Genomic DNA, 14,175 nt, shown 5'->3' on the forward strand with positions numbered 1-14,175 from the left:
GCTTTTCCTTCCATATATAGTGTGCTGCTGCGGGCTATTTTTAGCCCCCCTTTCTTTTTTTTGCTTGCTCCGAATCCTTCGTGATATGATAGCTGCTCCGAGACACACAGATCTCTGCTCTTTGGCAATGCCCACAAATGGAGAGCAGCAGCAGTGGGAGAGGGAGCCCTTTGTTATCATGCAGAAGGGGAGAGGAAAGTGTGCTGCAGGAAGAAGGGGACAGTGAGGGAGAGAGGCAGACCCAGGGACAGTGCTGCCCCGGGGCACAGGGGTTCAGCAACTATCAGGGAGGAGCACAGCCTCAGTGCAATATCCTCTCTGCAAGGGTTCATTCCCCGCTGCTGCGCCCGCCTCACTGTCAGGAATGGGGGACCAGGTGGCTCAGTGAATTGGGATCAGGATAATGCATCTGTTGACCTCTAGGTCTGTAGTTCAACAAAATAGTTCCCAGCTTGTGGCTCTTTGGTGGTTTGCGTGAAATAAAGTGGGTGGGTCTCCCAGTGGGGCAGGTGTCCATGCTGCAGCCAGCACAGCGGGCTCTCGCATACCTCCATGTCAGTAACCGCAGCACAGAAGCCAGGGGCTGGCTGGGCTTTGGGGACTGTCTCTCGTGGGTGCACCTGCAGGTCTGGGTTGAACACGCTGGCTGGGCAGAGTGCAGAAAAAACCTGCCCTGCTTTGCCTGAGATCTGCCTTATCAGGGATAAAGAGAGGCCACTAGCATGGTTGGTCTCCCAGAATCTTTAATGTGATCATTCAGTACCGATTTGATCAAAGGAGAAGCAAAGTGGAGGTCATGGCTTGTGGGACTGGGGGTGAACAGCCAGTTCAGGTGAAATGAGACGGGACTGCTGCAATCCTCCCTGGGACCCGAGCTCAGCCCCAGACTCTGTCCACGTTTGGAAAAGCCCTGAGAGCCCCCCTTCCAGTCATTTTGTATTTTCAATGGGGCTGGGACCAAAGGTGATTTCCAAGCCCAGTGGTGCAGTTTCCAGCAGCTCACAGGGCAACATCTCCCAGCGTCACAGGGAAATTCTGGGTTTCCCAGGTCTTTTTTAAGGCTTTGGCTGTTAATCTGTGCAGGGCCTGAGCCAGTCTGGAAGTTGCAAAGTTGACCTAGAATGTGGAATCCAAAAGTTGGGTCTCCCAGCTGCTGCTTGCTTTGCTCTGCTTGTGCTTCAGGCTGGGAATTAGGAAGCCCAGGGCAAGAGGTGCAGCTGGGGCGGAAGGAACAGGGGCTGTTTCTCACCTCTTTGATCTCTCCACCAGTTCTGCCCTGAGATAGGGCAAAGGTTTTGCAGATTTTACCTAAACCACAACTTAGTCTCCCACCTGTGGTGGCTTCTGTAGGATTCCTCTGTGTGTGCATGTGATGGGCACAGCAATGTTCTGATGAACGGAGGTCATCCCCACACTTCAAGAGCAGGGGTAGGGACCACCTGGCCCTGCCTTCCAGGGCAGCCATTAAAGCCAGCAATCATTGCGGGTTTAATTTCCTTTCAGATCCCTTCCATGCTGCCCTTTCCCCCTTGCAGTTTGACTCGGGGTGGATGGGGTTTCACCAGGCCTGGGAGTCTGGGGGAGCATGAGGGAGACCAGGGATCACTTTACAGGTCCAAAGAGAGATGAAAAGCAGAAGAGGGGAGACAGATTTAGCAGGAACAGGAAAATCTTAGACCCAGGGGGATTTTATGGGATTAATCACTTCCGTTGGGGCTATAGGGTTACACTGGGGCGGAGAAGAGGGAAAGGAAGCAAAGGGTGAAAAGCGTTAAAGCAGCAGGAAATGCTTTAATGCCTCGTCGTTTGTATGTGAAAGGTGATGCCCTTGGGATCCCAGAGTGGTGAGGGGCCATGGGAGGGTGGGAAAGGGAGAAGTTAAAAGACCCCACCCCTGTGAGAGGAGCCCTGGTTTCCTGAGGGTTTTTTTCCCTTTATTCCCTTGTGATGTATCATTTTCTGAGCATAGTTATCAAACATTGGTGCCTAAGTAAGGGGGCCCGGTTCAGCATTCAGGCACTTGCCTAGACTAACACTGGGAAATTCACATGGCTATTTGAGGGCTGGCATGCCACTTAGGCACAGCACATAGAGGCCTGAACATCCTGCTGGAGGGAAATTGCACCCCTGGTGTGTGACTGGTTGGTCATCTGCTCTTATTCCTGGTGTCTGGGTATAGTACAGGTAGGAGCACGTAGTCTTTGGATCCAAGACACTGGTGCTCAGCGGTGGAAAGGAGCAGTGTGCTCAACCAACTCTGAGTGCTACTGTCCTGAATTCTGTATCCTAGCTTAGCAGGTACCTCCTCAGACCTTTGCTGCAAGCATTAGCCTTATGCCCTGTGTCAGTGGGACTTTGGCAATTCCATGGCCATGTGCCAGGTATACAGGCCAGCACTGCAGCAGGGTTTATACCCCATGTGCCTGGCTGCATTGGGCATCACTGATGTGGGCCCTGCAGAAGTTTTCATTGCCCATTGCAGGGTCCTGTCTTCTCCGGGTGTCTCTTCCCCTGAACACCCTTGCTGAAGCAAACAGCTGGGGAGTCAAGAGACCCCTGGACCTAGGAGTCTGCTTGTTGGTCAGGCCGGTGTGTTCGGGAGCATTTGTGCATGTTTGTGTGGCACAGCTGTCTGTCAGATCCCTGGATCCCAGGGATCCATTTTAACCCTAGGTTCTGTCGAGCTCTCGCTCTTCCTCTCCTTCCTCTCTCAGCTCTCTTCCTTTCCAGCCATCTTACAAGGCAGCACTAATTCTCTCTGCGCATCAAAACCATTGTGACTTCTCTATGCCAGGAACCCCCTTCCTGCTACTGCCGTACCTGCCCTCGCTGGCCCTCCCCCTCCCTATGAAAGATGGTGCTCGCCCACAAGAGTTAGAGTGAGTGATTGGGAAAGATGACGAGGGAGGTTTGAAGGACTCCTGCACACAGTAAATCTTCACTCTGCAGAAGAAAGCGAGAGGGAGAGGAGGGGAGGAGGAACGCTGTGTCAGACTGAAGCCTAAATGAGTCCGAGCTGGCACGTCAGAGCAATCTTTATTTCCTCCTTTACACTGATATTGGGTGACCTCCAGATCCGTGTTCTTCCCCTCTTGGTGACCAGCAAAACTGCCTGAGGGAGTAAGTGGGGGAGGAAGGGAGCTCCAGAGAGAACAGCCCTCCCCACTCTCATTAGCACACCCCCAGGGAGAACAGCCCTCACCTCCAGCCCCCACCCAGGGAGAAACAACCCTCCTCCACCCAGTTTGCGTATCCTTGGGCCAGCACAGCCTGCTTCCCTAGGGCAGTGTGGGGGTTATGGATGCTCATAGCAGGGATACAGCTCTCTTTCCTGAACTGTAATGCTGTTGGGGTTCAGTAGGGGCTACCCTCCTGCCCGTCAGGCCTCAGAGGGAAATGCATAAGAGGAGCTTCACTGAAAAGAGACTTTAGAAAAACAATGGCAGGGGTTGGAATGGCCATGGAGCAGTGGTTCTCAACCTGCGGCCCAATCAGCGCACAGCTGCGGCCCACATGACATCCTCAGGGCCATACAGGTAGTATATATAATGTGTGGCTGTCACCCACATAACACATAGAGAGCTGCATATGTGGCCCACAATGGTAAATAGGTAGAGAATCGCTGCCATGGAGATTCACCCACCCTCCCCACAGCCGCCTCCTCTCTCTCTTCCTTCCTGACCTTCCTTTACCCTTCTTGTTGTACCTTCACTCCCCCCCCTCGCCCCTCTTCATTTTCTCTCACCCCCTCATCTCCACACCTCTGCCACTCTCTGCTCATGCCTCCTACCCCCACCTTGCCCCTCTCCTCTTGCCCTAATCACACGCTGCCTTCCCCCTCTCCCCTTGCCCCCCTCCAAACATATTCTGCCTTCTCCCCTCACCCTCTGCCCCCCCCACCTGTACATACCCCCCTCTCCTCCCACTGGGACGGAGTTGCACAACCCTGGCATATTGGCACTGGTCTCACTTTCAGTAAAATTACTTTTTCTTCATATTAGGCCAAGGCAAGAGTGCAGAGACATTTATGAAACTTTGTTTAATGTACTGAAAAGCCATCGGCTAGAACATTTAGGAAATTGATTTTCCTGGCATTGATGAACTCTTTTTATTTTACCCCAGTATTAATTACTTTTTTTTTTAAAACAAATTAATTTAAGAGTCGTAAAACCTAACAAGTGAGCCAAACGTCAGTAGATCATATTCCACTCTTCCCCCCCCCTTCCCACTGCCGACACTGGTATGGGAAAAGAGGAGAATCCACCCCTTGCGTGACTCTTTGTCCCTCCATTTCTCTGTAGGGGAAGCTTCTTCCCTGCGCGATTACGCCGCCACCACCATGAACGAGTTCCTGGGCATGTTTGGCTACAACGACCAGAACATGCGGGATGAGCTGACCCGCAAGATCAGCTTCGACAAGCTGAACGCTGCTACCTCAGAGGCCTCCTCTGCCACTGCCTCCCTCCCTGGCGAGGACGCCATGAGCAAGCGAGCCCGCTTCTCCAAGTACGAGGAGTATATCCGCAAGCTCAAGGCCGGCGAACAGCTCTCTTGGCCCATCCACCCAGCCAAGTCGGAGGAGCTGAGCTCCAAGCTGGGCAAGGAGCCTTCATCAGTGCTGACACAGCCCATCCGAGTACTGCCGGGGCCGGATGCCACCCTGCTAACAGAGACCAAAGCCACCATACTGCCCTTGCCCTCTTCGAGCAGCTCCCAGATGCAGGGCCTGATGTCGCGGGCCTCCAAGTACGACTTCTTCATCCAGAAGCTGAAGACGGGTGAGAGCATCAGGCCACAGAATGGCAACACCTACAAGAAGGCCTCTAAGTATGACCTGGAAAACGTCAAGTACTTGCATCTCTTTAAGCCCGGCGAGGGCAGCCCAGACATGGGTGGGGCCATTGCCTTCAAGACAGGCAAGGTGGGCCGGCCTTCCAAGTACGATGTGAGGAACATCCAGAAGCTCACTCCAGTCAAGGCTCCAACACCCAGCCTGGCACCCAACCCTCTTGCCAGTACCCCCAGCAGCGCTCCAGTGGCTGGGCCTGAGCAGCCCGTCTCCTTGCCGTTCAACACCCCTGAGTACCTGAAGTCGACCTTCTCCAAGACGGACTCCATCACGACTGGGACAGTCTCTACGGTCAAGTAAGTCTCCTCCTATTTTTCTCTTCTTTGCATTTGTCAGGGAAACAAACCCGATTGTGGGGGCAGCTTAAAAGGAGGTTTGCTCTCCTCTGACACTGTCCTCCCCTTGATTTCTTCAGTAGGAGCTTTTTGATTCAAATTCTGGCTAATGGCTGAAGCCGGGCATGAGAACCTTCTTGGCTCTCACAGTCCCATTCCCATCCTTAGCCTAAGCTATTGGGCCTGCATTGGACCTGGGAATACAGTAGAGAAAAGTGCTGGGGTGATCAGTTCACCAGTTCCCATAGAGCAGTGGTTTTCAGACTGGGGTATGTGAGCTCTCGTCAGGGGGTATGCAAGAAAAATCCTGTAATGGCGGATAGTATCCCTTACAGATCTTTTCTTTCTGTTTTCATCAGTATATTATGACCTGATCTCAGATGGGGGTGTGCGGTAGACTACACTATTTAGAAAGGGCTATGCAACCTAAAAAGTTTGAAAACCACTGCCATTGGGCAAAGCCGGCATCAACAGCTGAAACCAGGAGCTGAGTTCTGGAGCCCAGGACCTTAAAGCAAAGATGCAGGAAGCCATGAAAGCTTAGCTGAGCATGTTAGTGAGAGTTACTAGGCTGTGGAACAGTCTCCCAAGGGAAATGGTGGAAATCCTGTTGTTCGGGACATTTGAATCTAGGAACTCAGCCTGCAATGTCTGGGATATGGATTAGTTGTCTGATTGGCCCTCCTCATCGTTAACATCTCTGATTCTAAGCAAGGAAAACTTCAATTATGGGGGTGTGAGGAACAATCCCCAGCATTGATAGGGTTCTAGCCTTCCTGAGCCCATCAGCTCTGATAGCCATGCACAGATCCCACCGTCCCCTCGGGACGTGTCTGTGGAAACAAGATGAAGAGAGAAGAGCTGCTGTCAACACACACAGGTCAGAATCATGGCTGCTTTCTTTCTCTCTGTCTTCCAAATCTCCTAAAAAACAAGCCCTGCCTGGATTAGGGCCCAATTCTGTTCCCATTGAAGTCAGCGATTTGATGATTAGATTAGATGTTCCTGTGCTGTATGACACATGAGGCAACCCAGTGTTTCCGCCTCCATCTTGCTCGGTTGCCACGTTTCTTGCTCGGTTGTAATCTGTTTCCAAGATAGCAACATATTTCTCAATGGTTTTATTATAGGTCATCTGTTGTCCTCCTCTTCTCCATCTTCCGCCAAGTGGTATCCTGTCAAAGGCTTGTCTAGGAACACCGTTTTGTGACACGTTTACATGTCCAAACCACTTCAGCCTTCTTTCCCGAATCATTGTTTGCTGGTCAGTCCTTTATAACACATCAGCACTGGTTACTTTATCCCACCAAAAAGAAAAGGAGTACTTGTGGCACCTTAGAGACTAACAAATTTATTAGAGCATAAGCTTTCGTGAGCTACAGCTCACTTCATCGGCGAAAGCTTATGCTCTAATAAATTTGTTAGTCTCTAAGGTGCCACAAGTACTCCTTTTCTTTTTGCGAATACAGACTAACACGGCTGCTACTCTGAAACCTGTCTTTATCCCACCAGTAAACCCCAAGTATTCTCTGCAAGCATCTCTGATGGAATGTGTTAAGATTCTTGTTTTGGGCTTCTAGCATTTGCCAAGTTTTGGAAGCATACAACAATATGGATATTACAGTGACATTGTATAACCTTACCTTGGTCCTTGTGTGAATCTCTCTATTTTTCCAAACATTTGCCATTCTCAGAAAAGCTCCACTTTCCTTCCCAGTTCTTGCTTTCACCTACTCATGGGGTTGGCCATCAGCAGTCATTGTGCTTCTGAGATATACAAACTCGTTAACGATTTTGTCATCTTCACCGTCAATCACATATACACCAGTACTGCTGGCTCTTTCAACCATCTTCCAGCGATCCTGAGGTCAGTTGCGTAACTCCCATTGACTTCACTTAGATGTATCTTTTCAATCTGATCCATTTCTTACATAGACGGACACGGTTCAGTAAAACTTCTTCTCAGCTTTGGCAGGGAGATTCACGTGCCATGTCTGACAAACCCACTGCCCCAGTTGGCACAGTAGCCACCCCCTGCCTTGTTGGCACTCAGCACAGGGGCCAGGAATTGAATGAGCTATGAAGAAATCCAAAGGCTTTGTCTGTACTAGGATTATTTTTCCTTTTGCTACCACTGGTGCAGCTCCACAGGCGGTAGCAGGGAGGACACCAGTGTAGACAAGGTGCCCATGACCACCAGCACCTTAAAAACCATGTTGTGTAGACCTGCTCTGAGTAGGGTTAGATGCCATGGCACTTAAAACACCAGAGGCTGCTTGGAGCCTAGTCTGTGCTAGGTTCCAGGTGTGCCACTGAAATGATAGAAACAATGGTGAGGAATCCTGGTATAGACACAGCCCTAGAGGTGTCCCCTCGAGGTAAGGGCTGAGGTACATTGGCTGGGCATTGAGGGCCAAGCTAGTACAGCTCCCACTAATCTTCTGGGCATAAACAAGCCTCGGGCTCTCCCATCAATCTGGCAATTTTCCCCAGCATTCAGTCAATGAAAAATGGCTCAACATCCACATTTGCTCCTCCTTCCCCAAGACCTCACATATAAGAACATAAGAATAGCCATACTAGGTCAGAACAAAGGTTCACTTAGCCCAGTAACCTGTCTTCCAACAATGGCCAGTGCCAGATGCCTCAGAGGGAATGAACAGAACAGGGCAATTCACAAGTGATCCATCCCCTGTCATCTAGTCCTAGCTTCTGGCAGTCTGAAGTTTAGGGACACCCAGAGCATGGGGGTGCATGCCTGACCATCTTGGGTAATAGTTATTGATGGTCCCTATCCTCCATGAAATTCTCTAATTCTTTTTTGAACCCAGTTATACTTTTGGCTTTCACAGCATCCCCTGGCAAGGAGTTCCACAGGTAGACTGAGTGTTGTGTGAAGTACTTTCTTATGTTTGTTTTAAACCTGTTTTCTATTAATTTCATTGGGTGACGCCTGGTTCTTGTGTTAGGTGAAGGGGGAAATAACATTTCCTTTTTCACTTTCTCCACACCATTCATGATTGTATAGACTTTTATCATATCCCCCCTTAGTCTCTTTTCTAAGATGAACAGTCCCAGTCTTTTTACTCTCTCCTCATATGGACGCTGCTCTATGCCCCTCCTCATTTTTATTGCCCTTTTCTGTACTTTTTCTGATTCTTTTTTTTTTTTGAGATAGGCCAACAGTATTCAAGCTGTGGGCATACCATAGATTTATATCGTGGTATTATAATATTTTTTCTCTTAATATCTATCCTTTTCCTAATGGTTCCTAACATTGTTAGCTTTTTTGACTGCCACTGCACATTGAGCGGATATTTTCAGAGAACTATCTATGATGAGGCCATAATCTCTTTCTTGAGTGGTAACAGCTAATTTAGACCCCATCATTTTGTATGTAGAGCTGGGGTTATGTTTTCCAATGTATATTACACAACACTGAATTTCATCTGCCATTTTGTTGCCCAGTCACCCGATTTTGTGAGATCCCTTTGTAATGCTTCACAGTCAGCTTTGGACCTAGCTATCTTGAATAATTTTGTATCATCTGCAAACTTTGCCACTGCACTGTTCACCCCTTTTTCCAGATCATTTATGAATATGTTGAACAGCACTGGTTCCATGTGCAGATCCTTGGGGGAACCTCATTATTTACCTCTCTCCACTATAAAAATTAACCATTTATTCCTACTCTTTGGTATCTTTCAACCAATTACTGATCCCTGAAAGGACCTTCCCTCTTATCCCATGACTGCTTACTTTGCTTAAGAGCCTTTGGTGTGAGACATTGTCAAAAGCCCTCTGAAAGTCCAAGTACATTATATCCATTGGAACACTACCCTTGTCTAATAGATTGGTGAGACATGATTCCCCTTTACAAAAACCATGTTGACTCTTCCCCAATATATCGTGTTCATCTATGTGTCTGATAATCCTGTTCTTTACCACACACCAAGATCATGTGGAGAAGAGGAGCACATGGTTGTGGCCAGGTGTAGAGTTTAGACAGGCTCTTTCTGCAATGGAAACTCTGCAGCCCTGTACATGGGGTCAGACTAGATGATCTAATGGTTCCTTCTGATCTTGAATCTCAAAATGTCTGGGTGCAAATAAGGAGGAAGGGGCATGATTTGCTCCATTTCCTTGTTCCTTGGTCTGGATTCTCTTGCCTCTCACTTGGCGTCTTGTTGAGGCCTGAAATATTTTTTGTGTGAGATAGCTATTGTCACCCGTTATCATGGTTGCCTGGTTTTGTTCACACATATTCACCACAGAGACCTCTGTGGCAGCTGAGGGGAGAGGCCCCTGCTTTCTGACTCTCCTGCCTTTCCACTGGTTTAAGCACCAATAGCTTTGGGTTGTGGAACTCAATTGGGACTTTCTGATGTCAGCCCCTGTGTCTATACAGCCTGTTCAGTGCATCGGTCTGTTTTTTGTCAGCCAGGAGTCCCCTTGGGTCATTGGTAGCAGGGCCAGCACCTACATGCCACATGTCATGGGATGACAGATCCTACTGAGTCCACCCAGCTGCCTCATCCCTGTAGAGAGGAAGGCTGATCTTGTGGTCAGTGTATAGGCCTGGAGCCAGGAGACTTGGGTTGTTTCCCTGAGTATGCCAAAGTTGCGCAAGTCACCCTCCCCCATGCCTCGGTTTCCCTACGTGTAAGGCAGGGGTAATGATATCTATCTCCTGTGTGGCACAGATTAATACATTACTGTCTGCAAACAGCTTTGGGTTCCTATGGTTTAAATGTATGGAAAAGGGCAAAGGTTTGTTATCAGTTGCAGCTAAATTCACCCGGCCCCCAATCTGGGGAGCCCTTTAATCACCCCAAAATGCCCTGTCTGTTTTGTGGCACATTGTTTCATTAGACGGTAGCATTATCCACTCTGCTGGCTGTGCTGTGGAGCCCACGCCTGCCCCAGTGGTGCAAGTCTCCCAGCTGTGCCAAGAGCCCATTGTAAATGCCTCGTTACTGAGCTCTCACTCGCGCTTTCTCTCTCCTGGGTTCATTGGTGTCTCTTGCTCCAGACGGCAGGTGGGGGTGGCTGTTATTATGAACACTGGATTATAAATATGTATATCTGCACAGCACCTTATCGTGATCAGTCCCCAGGTCTGTGACTGCTTGACAGAGGAAGCCAATCAAGAGTCTCAAGGACACCTGGACACCCCTTCGGTATCTCTGCTCCCACACCCATGCGTGTTGGGCATTCTGGAGCTGCACCCAGGGGCTGCTCACCAATCCTGCTTTGCTTTTGCTTCTCCTCAGGATCCCGGTTTTATTTCCTTTCTCTCACCCTCTCGCTCTTTCATTTCTGCGGCGGATGGGGTTCACAATGGCTCAATGATCCCTTCTCTAACCATAGGATTTCCTGGGGCTGGGGGAGGTGGAAAATGCTGACAGGGGTGCAGCTGGCAGTGGGGTTTGCACTGAGGCTTCTCCACAGCTGCTTTCTCTCACACATACCCGTGCCTGCGGGTGCATTTAATCCTTTGTAGCTTGGGGTGGTGTTTCCATGGGGTTGTGATTCCTCCTCTTTCTGGGCTCTACTAGGTATGGTCCCTGGGGAACCCACTTCCACCAGAGTAGAGGTAGTTCTCTGTCCTCTGGTCTCTACATATCTGGCACCTGAACTGGACACAGACCAGTAGTAATATCAGGCTTCTCCCTCACCCATCAGCTGACCACACCTGTGGGTAACCAAGGCTTGGTGGGTGCCAGCATTCTGCCTTTCCCTGAAGCAGCCCTGCCACGTAGATGGGATGTTGACACACTCCAAATTTTGGCATGCTCTGGCTCAGTGTCCCTCGGATGCTAATACAGCCTCTATCCCCCACAACCGCAGCAGGGGACTGCGTTGCACTTCCCAGCTCGGGGACTCCCCCAAACTGTGCTGTCCCTGTGTTGGTTTGAAGGATGGCTGCAAAGCATCCAGAGCAGTCTCCCAAGGAGCTGAGAGGGGTGCAGGAGACAGAATATTAACTGTGCTAGTGAGGATGGTGCTAATTACGTGACCTGGGACCTGGCCTTCCATTCAGAATCCCCTCCAGGACCAAACGCCCTCGTGGGAATCACTCCCTCGCTGTCGCACATACACACACAAGCCAAGGGGGTGAACTCTCTAACCCCTAATACTGTTAACCTGGGCGAAACTCATGTACTGACTTCAAATGACCGCAGTGCAAGTTATAGGTGTCCTGGTTTAGCCAAGGTGCAGAGCTGCCATGCATCCATCAGGGCCAAAGGATGCAAGAGGAAGCCCAATTGCAGTCCACTCTCTCATCAGCCAATTTTCTAAGACCAGCAGCCATGTTTTTAGCAGGCTAGGGCCCAGGCCTGTGGGTCAGTTCTGTGACTTTTTCTCTCTGTTGTTGAACATCCACCAAGACCTACTTTCTGGCCGCGTTTTAAGGAAGATGCCTGTTCGAGCGAATGTGATGCCTGGGTGCAGTTTGGATTTGATTTTTAATTACAAAGCTACATCTGTGGCCCAACTGGTGTGACTGAGTTTGGTGCCCCATGACAAAGAGGGCTGTCAGGGCTACTGGCAGGATGTGTGGAGAATGCTGTGGAGGCCAGGTTAAAAATGCACCCTCTCAAGTGGTCATAGCGTGGATCTGTTCTGTAGTGCAGACCAGTGGTTGCGGTGCCCTGATCAGTGCTAGAGTCACGTGCTCTCCAGCGGTTCAGCAGTTGGAGTAGGTCTTTAAGGTCTCCCTGCTTTACAAACTGGAGCCTTGTTGTAACAGAGCTGGGGCGGTCCGTGTTTTGACTCAGCCACTGGTTTTGTGTAGACAGAGCCAGTGGTGCCTATGTGATGTTTATAAGAGCATAATTTAAGGGTAGGTCTTCTCAGCCCCTTCAGGAAACGAAATCAAGCCCTGGGGAGAGGAGACCTGTAGGAAGGGAGGTAGGTGGGTTACATTAGCAGGAGTCCAGTGCCCCTAGAAAGAGAGGGCACACGGGCATGGGGGGAGGTTACACAGGCATATATCTCTGCTGCTTACTGTTCCCAGAGCCCTCTTCCCTAGCGCACACAGTGCTGCCTGAGAGACAAGGAGCTTGGACTGTGCCCTGACACTGCCTGCTAACCAGCTCTGCCCTGTGTGTTTCTCATTAGGAACGGATTACCCACTGACAAACCAGCTGTCACCGAAGATGTAAATATTTACCAGAAATATATTGCCAGGTAGGCAAATCCCTTGGCTTTCTTGGGGAGGAGGATGGGTGGGAGGGGGCATGGGATGGAGGGGGTGGGGTCTCGTCTGTCTGTCCGGGTGAAATGTATAAACCAGTCATGGACACTGAGTCTTCCATTTCCCTCCGACATCCACACTGACTCTGTTCCCCCCTCTGGACAGTAGTAGCTGGGGGAGGCATGCAGGGAGCTGAGAACAAACCAAGGCTCCACCCCATGAGAGCTCTCTTCTCCCCACACCCCTTAGCTAACCCCATAGAGAGTGGAGAAGTGTTTCGGGGCAGAGGTTGGGCCTTAACCCAGTGCCTTGTGTGGCAGCTTCTTCACAAGAGAAACCCAGCACTGGACGAGGGTGCAGGATGGAGCGGTGTGCCAGAGCTGTGCACAGGCTCTGGACTGGAACAGGAAGGGGGGCTGCAGGACAGGAGTGAGGGGCATTGGCAGAGCTTTGCAGGGAAACCCAGGGCTGGAATAGCAGAGGGAGCTGGTGCAGATCAGAAGTGAATGACATTGGCAGAGCTGGAGGAAATGTTTGCACAGCACCTGCCTACGCTATCCTTGGCTCTAAACAGTGCCATCAGCCCCTGACCCAAGCCTGATGACTCCTCCCCCTCTGCTTCCAGGGAGCCAGATCTGAAAGCAGAGGGCCTTGAGTGACACAAGAATTGACATCCTTCAGGGAAAGCAGCCAAACCAACCTCACCTCAAGAAATTAAAGCAAAAAGTTTGCTCCTGTCACTGCCAGGGTATCGAGCCTGCAGGGAGGCTCCCTGGGGTGGGCCATGGGTGTGGTTAAGCAGGAATGGGGAGGTCTCCCTTGAGCTGAGGAAGAGGGAGAGCTGTGGGGGAGGACTGCTCCCCCAGCCCTGTGAGAAGAAGATGAGGTGTGCTCCCCCGATCTCCATTACCTTAACCCCTGGAGTAGGAGGTGAGAGGGACAGCAGGGAAGGCGAGATGGGAAGACAGAAGGAGACAAGTCCATTACCAAGTCACAGTCCCCCAGCAGCAATGCCTCTGACTGCTGCTCACCTACTCTAGGGAGAACTGGGGACCTGGTTGGAGTTTTAGGCCCAGGTTTGCCTAGATGGGGGCTGATGAGAGCTGAAATTGGCTCCTTCCCTGGGTACCAAACCTCCATCCTCTGTTGCTGCCAGCAGCTGTGCAGCATTGAGGGGACAGTAAGAAGCTGGAGACAGAGCTCCTCTTGGCTACGCTCTGTGGAGAACAGTGTGGTTGCACTGGTATAGCAGAGAGAATTCATCCCTTTATCCCCGGTTTCTCTCACAAGCAAAGGACCCCTTTAAACACCTCCCCTCCTCATCCCCTTTTTCCCTAGGCTCAGACAGTTCACCAGGGAGGCCTAGAAGACAGCTTTGGGACACCACTTCCTGCACAAAAAGCTTCGCAAGCTGCCCATTGGCAGCCCGGCCACTTCCCTTTAATTTACACGTGGTTTTAAAAACTGTTTAAAGCTTTAAAATAAGTGAGGGGGGAGGACAGTGTGTCTTTGCTGCACAATTAGCTTAATGAGTTTGCCAAAGCCAAAAGCTGCCCAGGGATAATCCATTGTCTCACACAACAAAAGAAAACCACATACTTAGCTAGTTTGGGCTGAGTTGGTCTTTTTCCATCCTGTATATTTATAATTTTTTTTCTGTGGTCTTTTCTTTTCTTTTCTTTTATTTATTAGTGCCTGAGCAGATGGTACTTCTGGCAGCTCTTGCTTAAATATTTATTTCTGTGGGTATCCCCCTGCCTTTTAATTGAGGTGGGGTTTTTTCCTCCTCC

The 14,175-nt window shown here is 50.3% G+C and overlaps 2 protein-coding genes across 8 annotated transcripts in view; one reads left to right on the forward strand and one right to left on the reverse strand.

The window, feature by feature from the left end:
- CASZ1 (castor zinc finger 1) overlaps nt 1-14,175 on the forward strand; it is a 265,669-nt gene that overhangs the window by 200,699 nt on the left and 50,795 nt on the right. For 6 of the 7 annotated variants that reach the window (XM_038377051.2, XM_043499951.1, XM_043499952.1 and 3 more), the window contains 2 exons: nt 4,302-5,145; nt 12,310-12,378. In XM_038377051.2, the coding sequence (XP_038232979.1) occupies nt 4,302-5,145; nt 12,310-12,378 (913 nt within the window). The remainder of the gene's footprint in view (nt 1-4,301; nt 5,146-12,309; nt 12,379-14,175) is intronic. The other variant, XM_038377052.2, reaches the window with a different exon arrangement.
- Nucleotides 1-14,175, reverse strand: part of PEX14 (peroxisomal biogenesis factor 14) — a 193,235-nt gene that overhangs the window by 10,578 nt on the left and 168,482 nt on the right. The window lies entirely within an intron of this gene.

This window comes from Dermochelys coriacea, chromosome 18 (genome assembly GCF_009764565.3).
Source record: "Dermochelys coriacea isolate rDerCor1 chromosome 18, rDerCor1.pri.v4, whole genome shotgun sequence".
In the NCBI taxonomy this organism is placed as follows: Eukaryota; Metazoa; Chordata; order Testudines; family Dermochelyidae; genus Dermochelys; species Dermochelys coriacea.